We start from the raw sequence: 14,683 nt of genomic DNA, 5'->3' as shown, positions 1-14,683 counted from the left end.
AGCCTTCGCAAGTCTTGTTAGTTTTGCAAAAATTAGTTCTCGCGAAAGTTATTGGGATGTGAAACTTGCTATTCGCAAAAATTAATTTTCTGCAAAAGTTGGACTTTTTTTGTTCTTTATTCGATTTACATTATCTTTCCCCCTGTACCTAGAATTTAATTTTATTTACTTCAGCGCAGGTTAAATTTAATGAATCCTACGCAGAAGCTTTGGAATCATATATATTTTTTTCGCGAAACAATACACGGGCTCAATACACGAGTTTCAAAAAATACTGCGCGGGCATATCATAACATACCGTAATACACATGCGCGCGCAGAAAAGGCAGTAAAGAATGTAAACAAACAACGTAGAAATACGAGTCCCTAGCTTGTTTTTGCCTTGGAAATCATAACTTTGACTTTTCTGAGCAAAGATACTTTACTGCCTTTCTGCGCGCGCATATGCATTACGTAATGTCATGATATGCGCGCGTAGTAATTTTTTGAAACTGTGAGCCGTTGTATTCTCGCGAGATATTTTAGTACTTGGCAACTTCGCGAGAATTTAATTTAATTTTTATAAAATTTCTTGCGAGAATTAGCCCTCGCGAAAATTAATTCTTTATTCACATACAAAAGAAAACTCTATTCACTTTTCAGCAGATTTCATTAACTATTAATCAGAATAAGGTAAAAATTAAAAGAAACAGCTGAGAAATCTCGAAGGACGCTTCACGTACAGGAGAACTCTCCTTCGCTATCCCATGAGTACTAACGTTGGCGTTGAGCACCTTATGGTTTCCTAATTGCAGAGGGAGAACAAAAAATATGGTGTAGGGAGCTGCAGCAGAGAAATACTTTTACGATTTTTTTTTATCAGGAATTTAATAACCAACGTTACGTACTATACTTTCTGTTCTGTTTTGATATTTTAATATATTTTAAAATTCTATGAGTTATAACAAAGGTATTCAAAGTTCAGCCCAGACTGTGGTGAATGTGCTTGGTTAACTTGTGTTGCGTCAAGGAAACAGATCCCATTTAGCTAAGTATGATTCCTCATGACATAAGATATCTTTTAGTGTTTTGCTCATTCCAATCACAATTAACACAATCAAGGTATAACAATAAAAACTTCAGGCAATAATCTCTCTAATGTGTTCGTTTGTGTATAAAGAAATTAGCGGGGTACAAATTAAGAAAATTTCTCATTTGAGCGATCTCTCATTTTCACAGTTTTCTGGCATAGTGCACAGTGCACAGGCAAAAAAGGGTACCCTGTAATTATGCATTTGGCATTTTATTGATATATTTTAGCCATATATATATAAAATTTTTAACAGTGTTTTTAAACAAAGTTTTTGTCTACACTTCTCGAGCGTGTGTTGAAGCATAAGTAATTTGAATTCCTTTTAACTATGGCTACATTCAGAGAATGGTTTGATAAATTTCTCAGCTATATTATGCTACTTAGCTATATGTGTGCATGTGCATGGTTATAGCTAATAACATTTTCTCCCCTCAATATTTGTTACTAGGGCTTTGTGAAATAAGATTTAATGCACAAGTTTTTGTGTGTGCTACAGATCACCCAGCACGTTGAAGCATGACAATTTTTGTGCAGGCCTTGTCATGAGCAAATAACCTCCCAATTAATTGCTCGCGTCAGAGTGTCTACGCGAGCAATTTTGCTCACCATATTTTTTCGCTAAAATAACTACTTTACATTTAGTCTCTCAGGGCATATTTTTCAGGAGAGGCGTGCTTAAAACGTCCGCCACATTTCCAGTTAGGTCGGACATGTCCGTAGTTCGTTTCCAACTTTCGTCGGTTAAAACGTCCGATAAATTTCCGTCTTGGTCGGACACTTTTAGATCTCAGAATTATTGAATAGTCCTGGTCCTTTAAATCCACTTGTAAGCAAGCCTAGCCAACCTGACCATCCTAGCTAATTCACCGACTCCTGACTTAGTTAAAAGAACTACGTAGACATAAATTTATTTTGCCTGGCCCATTCGTCATTGGTAACCAGGTCTTACATAAGAAATCCAGCCATGCGGTTCTTAACTAATGCGGAGGTGAACGCAGATAGAGCACAGATGACGCAAGTCTGCAAAACTGCACTTACAGGCGGAACAGACAATTTATCATGGATTTAATTGTAGATAATTTCTTTATTTGAAACCATAGCAGGTCCAAATTTAATGAATTATTTTCTTTATGCCGCAACTGCTATTCAATCAATTTTAAAAACAAAACCCACATGCGGTATAATTTTTTTCTGTATAAATTTTATGTGCCCGACGTGTACCTTTTAAAAAGAGATTATTTAAACCAAGCAGATAAAGATTTTTTAATTTGGAAATGAGGCATATCTTTTCCTATTTGCTTGTGATGACCTGAAAAATAAACATTAAATACTATTTCGGACATGTAGAAAAGGAAGTTAGGATTGATCATCGTGTTTGGGGTTCACGATTAAAAACGTCCCCCAATTTTCCACTGCAAAATGAATGCGCAGCAAAGATTAATGTTCGTATCGCACACGTTTTATAAAATGGCGAATGAACTGTTGCACGATGGGTGTAAAATAATCACACCAAATATCTTTTCAGTTATCTCAAAATGTTAATATTTACGCGAGCAATAGAATGCTCGGGTAACAAGCATTTACGCAAGCACTACACGGGCGCGAGCAATTGCTCGCGACTCATGGCAAAGCCTGTTTGTGCACAAAAATGTGTTACAATTTTTAAACACTTACAGTTCATTCATGCTTACAACGAATGATTTTAAGTCTCACTGCTTTGTTTAACATTCTTACATAACTTACAGTTTTATACGTAATTTATTATGTATATATATAACTGTTAAAAATTTCTTGGGAATTCACTCACTGCTACCCACGGCTACCATCTTTGACTTATGGACAGACAGCAGGTATTATAATAATATAGACTACTGGAAAGATCCATGGATTACCATGTCACCATCATAGTCCAGGCATCAGATTATTAACGACTTGATACTTTCTAACAGTTCTTGTATTTCTAAAACTGGTGTCATGGATTTAGGCATCAGTGATCACAATTTAGTTTATGTGATCAGAAAATTCAAAAGGCCAAAATTTGAACCAAAACATGCAAGGTTCGTAGCTACAAGAACTTCAGTGAAGAGGCTTTTCTGAAGGACCTCAGGAATTTAGACTGGTCATATTTTAATAATTATGATGACCTTGATGAAGCATGTGAGAAACTGAATAAAAATGTTAAAACAGTGGCTGACAAACATGCCCCTTTTAAAACACATAGATTTTCTGGCCGTGTTGAGGCATGGGTCACTGATGAATTAATAATAGCCATCAAAGAAAGAGACTTCTTGAAACGGAAAGCATCAAAAACAAAATCCATCATAGACTGGGAAGCTTTCAAACAAAAAAGGAACCAGGTAATAGGTCTCAAAAATCGACTTAAAAACGAGTACTATAATGACGTTTTGCAGGACTTTCAAAAACGGCCAAAACAACTTTGGAAAACCCTAAAAAAACTGGTTCCTGATAAGTCAGGCAATACTACCTCGATAAAACGAGTAGTCCAAAACGATGGTACAGAAACTTCTCACCCAAAAGAAATTTCCAACACATTCAATTCATTTTTTGTCAGTGTTGGTGCCAAACTAGCCTCTAAATTTTCTTCTGACACTACTAATGTTAATCCACCTGTTAGCGGACACGATTTTCGGTGGGCTCGTATTGAGACCAAAAGTGTCGAAAAAATAATTAGTTCACTAAAACTTAATAAAGCTACAGGCTTGGACGGAATTGGTTCACGACTGCTAAAAGCAGATTCGTCAGTTTTAAGTATTTATTTATCAAGTCTTTTCAACAAATCTTTATTTACTGGTTATGTACCTAAATGTTGGAAGACTAAAAGGGTCTCGCCTATTTTTAAAAGTGGCAATAAAACAGATCCTACTAATTATCGGCCTATCTCCATTTTGCCAATTCCTATGAAAATTTTTGAAAAGTTAGTGCATGAGCAAATGTCTCATTTTATTTCTGAGCACAACTTCCTGAATGACAGACAGTCCGGATTTCGAAAACTCTTTTCCACAGAAACTGCAGTAGTCGATGTCTCTGATTTTATTCTTACTGAGCTCGACCAACATAACTTTGTTTGTGCTGTGCTCATTGACCTTAAAAAAGCTTTTGACACTGTTGATCATAAAATTTTGTTAAAAAAACTATGGTGTTTTGGCATCAGAGATGCTGCCTTTGACTGGTTCGAGTCCCACTTAACGGGCCGAATGCAGCTGAATCTTGTAAACGACACAGGATCAGATCTGCTTCATGAAGACGCTTTTGGGGTGCCGCAGGGATCTGTGTTGGGGCCCCTGCTCTTTCTTTTGTATATTGATGACTTAAAATCTGTCATAAATTCAAACTACCACCATCTATATGCAGATGATACAATAATTATTTTGGATACCCTTGTCTCCCAGGTCGAGTTAGAACTTTCGCAAGTCGACCTCTGGCTGAATAATAACAAAATGACTATTAATACAGACAAAACTGAAACAATCTTTTTCGGCAACCACAGCCAGTTAAAAAAAGTTGAGAACAAAACTATCAACTATATGGGTATTCCTTTTAAGAGGAGCGAAAAAGTTAAATATCTTGGGGTAACATTTGATTAAAAAATGCAATGGGAAAAGCACATTAATGACATAAATAGAAAAATACTAATTAAATATTCTAAAATTAGAACCATTGCATCCTGTTTAACACCTCACATAAAAAACCTTTTAATTAATGCACTTGTCATGCCATATTTCAACTACTGCTCCTCGGCATGGGCTTGTGCCACCCAAGGTAGATTGGGAAAACTAGAAAAATGATTAAAATGTGTCCGTACCTTTCTTGGGAAAGAGAGGGAATATTCAATGAATAATTTACTCATCAAAAACGATGCCATATTAGTTTTCAAAGCCATGAATCACATTGCTCCTGATTACATGCGCTCAAAATTCCTTTTGACAAAAAACTGTCATAATCATCAAACAAGAGGAGCTTCAAAAAACAGGTTCACACTTCCCTTGGCAAACACGGAATTTGGCAAAAAAGCCTTCCCATTTAGAGCTGCAAAAGTGTGGAATAATCTTCCAGACCAAGTGACCTGTGATGGAAGTCTGCTTTCGTTTAAGACTTCCATCTCTAATATATTTGGCAAATTCTAATGGAGATCACTTTTTAACTTTTTAATTTTTGTTTTTTATTCTTTTTCTTTTCAATTTTCACAGATTATAAATGTTACTATGTTTGATAGAGCTGAGGCAGTCTAAGGTTTATCATTTTTTGTTTCTTTTTTGTTCTAGTGGCCCCCAGTGGAAACAATCCACTAACTATAGGTTTTTGTGATTTTCTGGGCTAGCCACTTTAAATATTTATTATTATTATTATTATTATTATTATTATTATTATTATTATTATTATTATTATTATTATTATTATTATTATTATTATTATTATTATTATTACATATATACACATTATATTATGCATATATTATGCTACCATTTTTAACACTTATAGAGCAGAGATTAAAGCTTCACATTCCTATATATTATTTTGTTAGTTAGCAGTTAAAAATACTCAGCCTTTTTTATATAAAAAATGTATATATGTCTTTTTATTTTTCAGAGCAAAAATATAAAAGAGAGAAGATTATTCCCTCCATTATGGTAATATTGTGATTCTTTAGCTTGTGAAATGTACTTTAGTAACGTAAAAGAGATATATAGGCAGAATTTTTCTTTTAATTTTGTTTTGAAACACAGGGTGATTTAGGCCTTAACAATGTTCATGAGGAAGAAGTGAGAAAGTTTTTAAAGTTTGCTCGCTACAACCGAACACAACAACTTCGATCTGTAGAAGGAAGTTTTCAAGATGTCAGAGATAGCAGGTTTGGTCCATTTAGTTTGTTCTATTTACAACAGTTACTACACTTTTACACATAGTTTATTTTGAGCTTATAATATATATTGTATATTATATTAGCATAATGTGTTATAAAAAATATTCGTTTTCAAATTATTTTATGCATTAATACCTGTTGTATGATTCTTATAAATTTTATCGTAGACTCCATGAGGATACATTTACCGTGGATGAGGTGGAAGAAATGTTGAATGGCCTACAAGCCATAGTCAAAGGATCTGTTGAAACTGAGCTTCTTAATGCAGCTCACACCAATGTGTTATTATTGGTTCAATTATTTACACAAGCAGAAAAATGGCATTTGAAATTACAGTCAGATATTTCAGAGTTAGAAAACCAGTATGTTGTTGTAGAATTATATGTAACCTGGACTTTTATATAGGGCTTTAAAATTGATACTATGGTGTATTTAGTGAAATTTTATGTTAATTTATAAACTGCTTTATTAACAGTTCAATCAGTCTCAAGTCTTAAAATGCGAAATACATAAATTTGTCCTTGCTTGGCCATAACCAGTTATTGTCCTCTTTTGTATTTAGAAAGTTGCTAAAAGAAATTGCTGAGTTTGAAGAAGAGGAACTAGCTGGTGTAAAGAAGAAAAAAGGACTTGTATGTATTCTTATACAAAACAAGAAAGATAAATATAGCCAAATTAATTAACAACTGTTTCTTAATTTTTTAGGACACTTTGTCACTGACCCAAAAGAAGCTCGAACCACTAAACGAAGGAGGATCAACTGCTCTCCTTCAAATGGTAAGCAACAGTAGTTGTAACCTTTTTTAGTCATATGTTTAAAAAACTTTAGTTAATAAAGGTTATTTCTAGACTATATATTAATTTTTTTCACCTTTTTTAAAATGTTAAAGCTATGATGCTATTATCTTTCACCCAAAATAATTAGCAATATTTCATTACCCTGTAACCTCAAAATATTATCCCCACGCAATATAGTTCCAATGCACTTGTAAAATTATACTGGAGAAATATTAATAACAACAAAGATAGAGCTAAAACATAAAAATTGAAGAATCTTACTGCACTCCTCTTAGCTTCAACTTCCATATAGCACTTTTGTTTTTCTTTAAAAATTTCAGACATGTTAGGTAAATCATGCAGCTAGTATGATATGGTTTAAAGAGTTTATTCCAGATATTTTTAACAGAGTTTGATGCAGCAGAGGATGCTAGCAAAGAAACTCCACTCACTATTTCACCATAGTTAAACCCAAGTTCATTTAAAGGAGAACGAACGTCAAAAAAATATTCTTGAATAGGGTAACAAATAATTTAAAAAATACTCTGATATGAAACCCAAATTTAGTCCTAAAATACCTAAAATACCTAATGTTTTATCCTACAGTTGTCGCCATTTGTATACAGCTACCATGAATTTTATATTGTTGTCTGATGTCAATAAGTACATAGATATAAACGTTGGAAATTAATGTGACATGCAAGGACCTTAAAGACTTGGATGCAAAAAGTTGGGGCTTGTTTAAGCAGCTGACTTAGTAATTTAGGTAATAAGTCAAAATCGTCTATTCGTATCTATATTCCTATTCACTCCACGCCCTGGGTGAAAAATGTGTGAGCCTATAGGAGTGACCAGAGACTTTACAGTGAACAACAGTAGTAACTGACACAAGCATATTATAATATAAGATAAAGATACATTATTCACATCAGCCAACTTTCTATTTTTTTTAGTTTTTTCACTTCATTTTAAAAGATTGTGTGCAGGAACTCTGGAGACTGATTGCAAGTTCCATTTTTGCAATGTTTATTTACATTGTGCAAAAATTATTTGTTGTGTTGAACTAGGGACCGTAAGAATTGTGCATTGCAAGTATCTCCAAGATACATAGTTCACATGCTTACACTGGAAATCAACACGTATATAAAATGTGTTACGCTTTAATATTTTGACATAGTAGTATATGTGTCATGGTTTTCGAACCTACCAAATCAATTTAGAAATACTATTTGCAACTTCATTGTTTTTCAAGATAACAGCTGATAACAAATCTAACAAAGAAAGATGTCGGCTTTTGAGCTTTCGATAAATTTAATAAATAGACTGTTGTTAACTAATAAGCAAGTAGACTAAATTAATATTTGGTTTTCAGAGTTTCTAAAGATTTTGAAATTATATAAGCTCAATCTTTGTATAACAGCCTTTTCCCAAACTCACTTCTCCCGGGTTCTTTGTTTATCATAAAGAGAACAATGCTGATAACAGTATACTAAACAATGATGAAACTTTTTATTTGCAGTAATTTATAATTTTATTGTTTTTGTTTTGCATATTTTAGTTTTAATCACATGTCTTTGATAAAAACCTTGGTTCAGGTAAAATCTTTAGGAAGTAAGAATTTATAAAGAGAAGTTAATGCCAAAAATACTTATTTTCAAAAAATTTTAACGACATGTTTCAACATGCTTAATAAAGCATCTTTTCGTATTAACAAATCATCTTTTCGTATTAACAAAGCATTTTTTGGTGATAACAAAGCATCTTTTGGTGATAACAAACGTGCTCCTTCAGATGAAGTGAATGATAGCACCTTTGCTAAATTGATTGCCCGCAGGAGTCAAATACAAAATTCAAGTTTCTTTTTTGTTTTCAGTAAAAAAACAATATAAAGGACCAATTAGAAAATGATCAATAACTTTATTTATTATTAAAATTATTATTATTAAAATGAGAATAAAATTTGGAGCAAGTTTGTAAAGATCCTTTTGTTTTACTCTTTCTAAATAATTTATTTATTTATTTCTTCTATCTCCATTACAAGCTATTTTAAAACCCTGACGTGGTGTAAGTGTGTAAGGTGCTATCAACACAAACGTTGGTAGTTGATCATGGTAACTCTGCTTGCTGTTCTGTGATCTTTTATAAGGCGCAAAAAACTTCGACAGTATTATTAGTAAAAGTGGAAATATTCTATGCAGAACAAAAACAATTGGTTATGTGTTTTTAAAGTATAAGTTTGATGACATGCAGTTGTCATGGTGATTAGTGTCAGAAGAATCATGGCGCTTTGTTCTATGTCAGAGCGGGAAATTCTTAAAGATTTTATACAAATTCAGTTGCAGGTATTATTGTTGTTGATTCATGATGGTTAATTTATGATTTGCGGGCAAAACAAAAGTTTTAAACAATACACATCCACTTTGTGCCCTGTAAAAATCTGAAGTATGTGCAATATAGTTAACTAAAAATAATTGATGGTGACAGTTCTACTTTATAGTTTTGTAGTTCTTTGTAAAAATGGCATATGACTACTTTTTAATTTGCTTTATTTTTTGTTTTTTACTTATTTTCCAAATTTGCTCTACAGCAGGTCTGGTCAACATTTTTAATTTGCTTTATTTTTTGTTTTTTACTTATTTTTCAAATTTGCTCTACAGCACGTCTGGTCAGCTTTTTAATTTGCTTTATTTTTTGTTTTTTACTTATTTTCCAAATTTGCTCAACAGCAGGTCTGGTCAGCATTTTTACAACCATGGCAGGTTGGTAATTCTGTGACTTTGGACAACTATCCTGGAAATTGGGGTAACCAGAAAATTTCCAGTGGGCTTTATTTTAAGATTAATCAACAGTAAATATATTAGGGAACTGTGACGCAGTATAAAATGTTTATATGGAGAAGGAAGCAGGACATAATATATAAAATGTCTCAAATCCAAAGTCATATTAAAAACAGTCATAGTTTTTTAAATCATGTGGAACTATCTGAAACAGACATATTAACTTCCCAAGTGTTACAAAGTGGAAGAATCAAGTGGCACTTTTACCCACTACCTCTTGCTAGCTAGGTAAAATCTCAACTCAACTGGGTTTTGATCCAACGTTATCTCCCTAGAACAAGCCGTAGACAGGTGAGGATACTACCTCTTTGCGTTTTGCCTATCATATACCAATGAGATATCACCGGTTTCAGATCTAAATCTGTCAGCCTGTATTATAGACAGGCGAAAAAGTTGTCTGGCTCGATTTATCATTGTAGTAACAGTTGGGCATACAAAATTGGTGTAGCGAGTATCATGATTTTCGAATTTTTTACTTTTTTGCACCTAAATCTTAATATTAGTCCTATTTGCAAATTTTTAAAATTGTACAGGGTTATGATTTAAGAACGGATCAATGTTTTAGCACCTCTACCACATGTGACGAAAGGTTCATGCTGTTTTTTTTCTATCCTATTACATTTTACATCTTTTTTACTGTAGAAGTGGAACCAATGAGTTTATCTGAAAGCAATTTTTTTCTTTTTGCTTAATAAATAAACTACACTACGCTAAAAACGAAAGTTGAAGTAAAAGAAAACAGTTTGTGTAGAAAGAAAAAAATTAATCAAGGGTCTTTTTGTGATCAATTAAAAGATTATTTTTACTTTTATCTATCAAAATTTTACAGAATATTGATTAAGAGCTAAGGATGACCTAGCTACTTGACTGTTTTATTTCGTATTTAGGAGATCAATAGATTGATCGAAGAAAATGAAAACTTGAAAAAGAAAGTTGAAACATTGGAAAAATCGGTAAATTAATTTTATTTCTTAATCTCCTCCAACGCATTTATTTCGTTAGAAAATGAAATTGTTATTTGCAATAGATTTCCATTGTAAGGGAGACACTTTATCAATTTCTTATTAGACCAATTCAACATTGGAAGAAAAGTCTAAATTAAAACAAGATTTGGAGAATGCGCAAAGACTCGCATCCAACAGAAAGCCTTCCCCAACCCTTGTTCAGTCGAATCCTGTACAACCAAGACCTGTAAGTCCTGTAAGTATCACCAACACTTTCAATTTATCAAATATTTTTACGAAAAAGTGTTTCATGGGCGCTTATTGTTTACTCTCTTGCTACCTCCCTCATGTCATTAGGCACTGTTTTTAACGCTAGAAAAATAAAGGGCAAAAATCATTTTGCAGTTTGCTAGTCTAAGAAGCTATGTATCGAACTTTTAAGCATATTAAATTTGAAATATTGCATGCACTAAGGATAGCGTCACTAATGTTTTGTCTATGCTTGTAATATATTAGTTTTTTATTGCAGCAGTTTTTTAGAACGTTTTAACACCAGGTTGGGATTGTGTCGTTTAGGCGGAAAATAAATACAAAGAGAAGTATGATTCAGTTGAAGAGGAACTTACTATTACCAAGGTAATTTCTAATGTAAACTCAACCTTCTAGTTGAGTAGTTTTGCTAAGGCTGAACGACTTGTTTTATTTTGTATGATTGCCAACTAGTGTCGGAAGGTTGAAATTAAAGGTTGAAATCAGAGCAAGAAATGTTTAAGAATGAGAAACGTTATATTACGATCAGCAGCGTAGTGACGAATAAAGTTGTGTTTGAAGCAAAGTGTATGACTTGTACTTTCTTTAACCCTATTTACGCTGGAGGTTGGATGGATCACCAACGCGGTTTTTTTTTCAATATAACTCTTAGTATGCTACCCTTAAATTCTATTTTTTGGGAGTTGCCATGATACGAAGGTGCTCTAAAATAAGAAATCCGATTTTTTAAGCATTGTTATTACTCTCAGTCAGCTTTTGCACTGTTCCAAAATCACGACATTATGAAGGGTAATTAAGTAAGAACCAATAGCTAACAAAACTCCCAAACCGACCTTACCGACTTGTAATTTTCCAGAGTATGTAACACCCAATCTACAACCTACAGTATTTAAGACTCAAAAACACAATCCAGTTTTAATATTGATGTTATGTTTTAGCATCGTGTTCTGGAGCTACAACACGAACTTGAAGTTATGAACGAGGTATGTAGACGCCTTTATAAGCAATAGTATTCATAAACATGTGAGTATGTCTTAAGCATTACGTCAAGGCTCAGGTTAAATAGCAAGCATCACTGTGACTTAAAGATACTTTAGGAGTAAAGCTTAAAAGTTTTAAAAAATAATAAGATAGGCTTTGTTTCTACTGGTACTTTATTAGGGGTCAAGAACCGCATTTATACCATTTCAGCTACGGCAGTGGCGCAAGCATAGTTGCTGCTCAACTGAACAACTGTCCTAGACATCAATTCTATCCTCTTGCTGAACATTTTTATAGTTTAAATGAAGCATAATCAAAGCCCGAACCATTTAAATAAAAAGATAGCCTCTTGTTTTTGATTTTTCATAAAACAGTCTTTAGTATATGGAAAAGTCCACAGGTGTTCGTCTGTCGCTAGTCACAGCTACCATTTTGGACGAACTGACGTACAGCAAGCATTGTAATAGATGTGCAGTGTGATGTCGTTTCTATTTTGTAGGAATTGGATAAGAAGTTTTCAGAAACAACGCAATATAGAAATATGAAGAAAATGTTGGAAGGAAAAAACGGACAAATGAAAGAATTGCGGAATCGTTTGAAAAAGTAAGTTGCTATAATTTGTTTCGCCAAAAAATCTCGCTACTTTTGTTCTTTTCTTTGGTTTCGCTAAAAAATCTCGCTATTTTTCGTTCTTTTCCATTAGTTTCGCCAAAAAATCTTGCTTGTTTCGTTCTTTTCGCAGGTTATTCACGATTTGCGAAAATTGTCTTAAAAACCACAGGTCTGCTACCTGAACCACTATACTTGCTCGCCACGATATTTTTTCCGATTTAACGATAAGCTATTTCTTCTAGATACGAACCGGATTGTGAACTCTAATCAAAACATTGAAATTTGTTGTCTGGTAACGTCTTGAGGTTGCTTGAAGAACATCGTGTGAAACAAAAATTTTTATCATTCTTTTTTAATTTATTATATAGAGAAGAAAATATCGTGATTTTCGATAGTATTTGTGAATATAGTGAAATTGTAATTTATAACTTGTAGTATTCGGTTACCCAGCAATATCCTACGTTCACAGAGGACGTTATTTGGTGCCTTGTGGTCCATTTAAATTTGGTGTCAGATTTTGTCAGCTACCGAGGGTCGATGTTCTCGTTATAAAGTCACTGCTTTATTACATCATGCATAAGAAACTAGCGAGGTCCTGTTTGTTGGTAGGTGGGCAAAGAGATTCTAGCGCATTGACTTTTGCTTGATCCAGTCGTACTCCCTTTGCGCCGTTCAGCATTCCCCAAAGTTTATTTTCTTTTTACCTGAATTCGCATTTAGAAGGACTTATGGTTATCACGGAATTGGTGAGTGCAAGCATTACTTGAGACAATGCTTCGTCATGTTCGGCTAGGGATAGAGCGGCGATGATGAGATCGTCGTATATAAGATTTGCATAGGCGATATGGCAAAAAGAGGTTTTAATGCGTTGTCGAGCGATCCTTGAGACCCATAGACGTTTATATCGGTAGAGTTTATAGTTTGAATAAAAAACGGTCAAATAAAGAAAATTCGGTCAATTTCGAGCTGCCTAAATGCAGTTCTAGAATCCATTTTAAAAAATGTTTTTGCACTGGAAATTTTACCTTTTATGTAATCAACTCCCCTGAGTACAGGTAAGTTGTTAGCTTGTATGTATTGTTTAAATATCGAGCGTCCAAGGTAACGCGTAAGCCACCACCTGACTATGAGACGTTAACTGTGTACGGTGTCCTAGGGACTGGTTGGCTGACGAGTGTTCTTCGATGATGCCCTGTTTGACCATCTCAGCAATTGCAAATTTCACCCTCTCCTGCTGGTGGCAGGGAGTAGTACGTGGTGGAACGTTTGGCTCGATGTGTAATTTCTACTGGTCGTTTTCCAACTCCAGTGAGGTTTTGTGGATAGCTAGCAAGATTTGATTGGAGAGATAACTTGTGGCAAAGATCGCATTCGGCTCCAATCATTCGTACAGAATGAAATGCCTCAGGTGATTTTTTAAATTTAATGATCCCTATTTCGACTGCTAAATTACCTGCAAGAATAGGTTCGCATTGGTGGTGGCATATACTGACTACTTTCGTATGGTTTTAGAACAGCTTTGGAAGGGGTCGTTTCGCTGAGTAATCCCCATCGGGAAGCTTCCACAGTGCCAGAGACCAATGACCTTTGCTCCAGTGTGTACAAAGTCGTAACAATTTGATAATGCACAACCAGCTCGACATTAAAGAACATTTGTTTGTGGCATTTAACAGCAACTTCAGTTTTAGCATTTTCTCCGATCTACTTGCCCGATAGACGGTAATGTTGTTTGAATTGGCACTTTCTTCCTCAGGGGTAAAAAGAGTTTGGTTTGTAGACTTTTTTTTTTGGCATACTTTTTCGGAATATCCTATTTCAATGACATCTATGGCATTTTGTGTCTTTGACTGGACTGGACAACGTTCTTTATAGAGGTAGTAAATTGGTTTCGACAGTAAAAGCATGTGAAGGGTGTTGTTGCTGGAATTAGGTTTTTTTCTAAGAATTTTGTGTGACTCAGTTAATTTGTTCACTTGTGAATTCTGCACCTTCTTTTAAGCGTGTTTTATACCTTGTTTCATACCTTTTACTCGTAAGGTGAGAAAGTCCCAGGATTTCAAAAGTTCCTCTTCTTGTATGTTTTTATTGCTGATTCTAATCACATCTGGTCACGTTTGACTACACTTTCAGCTGTACATGATGCATCTTTGCATTTAAAATAACAATGCCTGGCTTCCATGCCTCCCCTATTGCAGAAAGCTGGAAATTTCTCTTGAGTGTTTTGAGTAACAAAATTGGTAATTCTTCTAAGTAGGATTGTTTATGGGTTTGTAATACTTTTTTATGGTTCACGTTTTTCCAAGTAGCT

The 14,683-nt window shown here is 34.0% G+C and overlaps 1 protein-coding gene across 1 annotated transcript; it reads left to right on the top strand.

The window, feature by feature from the left end:
• Positions 1 to 804: 804 nt before the first annotated feature.
• LOC130622703 (leucine zipper transcription factor-like protein 1) lies at positions 805 to 12,803 on the top strand. The gene is made up of 12 exons (XM_057438201.1): positions 805 to 1,031; positions 5,681 to 5,721; positions 5,818 to 5,942; positions 6,122 to 6,316; positions 6,517 to 6,586; positions 6,660 to 6,731; positions 10,456 to 10,521; positions 10,637 to 10,768; positions 11,089 to 11,148; positions 11,721 to 11,765; positions 12,263 to 12,366; positions 12,618 to 12,803. The coding sequence occupies exons 2-12, from the start codon at positions 5,719 to 5,721 to the stop codon at positions 12,640 to 12,642; spliced, it is 897 nt and encodes a 298-aa protein (XP_057294184.1). The 5' UTR covers positions 805 to 1,031; positions 5,681 to 5,718; the 3' UTR covers positions 12,643 to 12,803.
• The last annotated feature ends 1,880 nt before the right edge of the window (positions 12,804 to 14,683 follow it).

The sequence above is a fragment of the Hydractinia symbiolongicarpus genome, chromosome 12 (assembly GCF_029227915.1).
Source record: "Hydractinia symbiolongicarpus strain clone_291-10 chromosome 12, HSymV2.1, whole genome shotgun sequence".
Classification (NCBI taxonomy): domain Eukaryota; kingdom Metazoa; phylum Cnidaria; class Hydrozoa; order Anthoathecata; family Hydractiniidae; genus Hydractinia; species Hydractinia symbiolongicarpus.
This window is presented reverse-complemented; position numbering and strand designations above follow the sequence as displayed.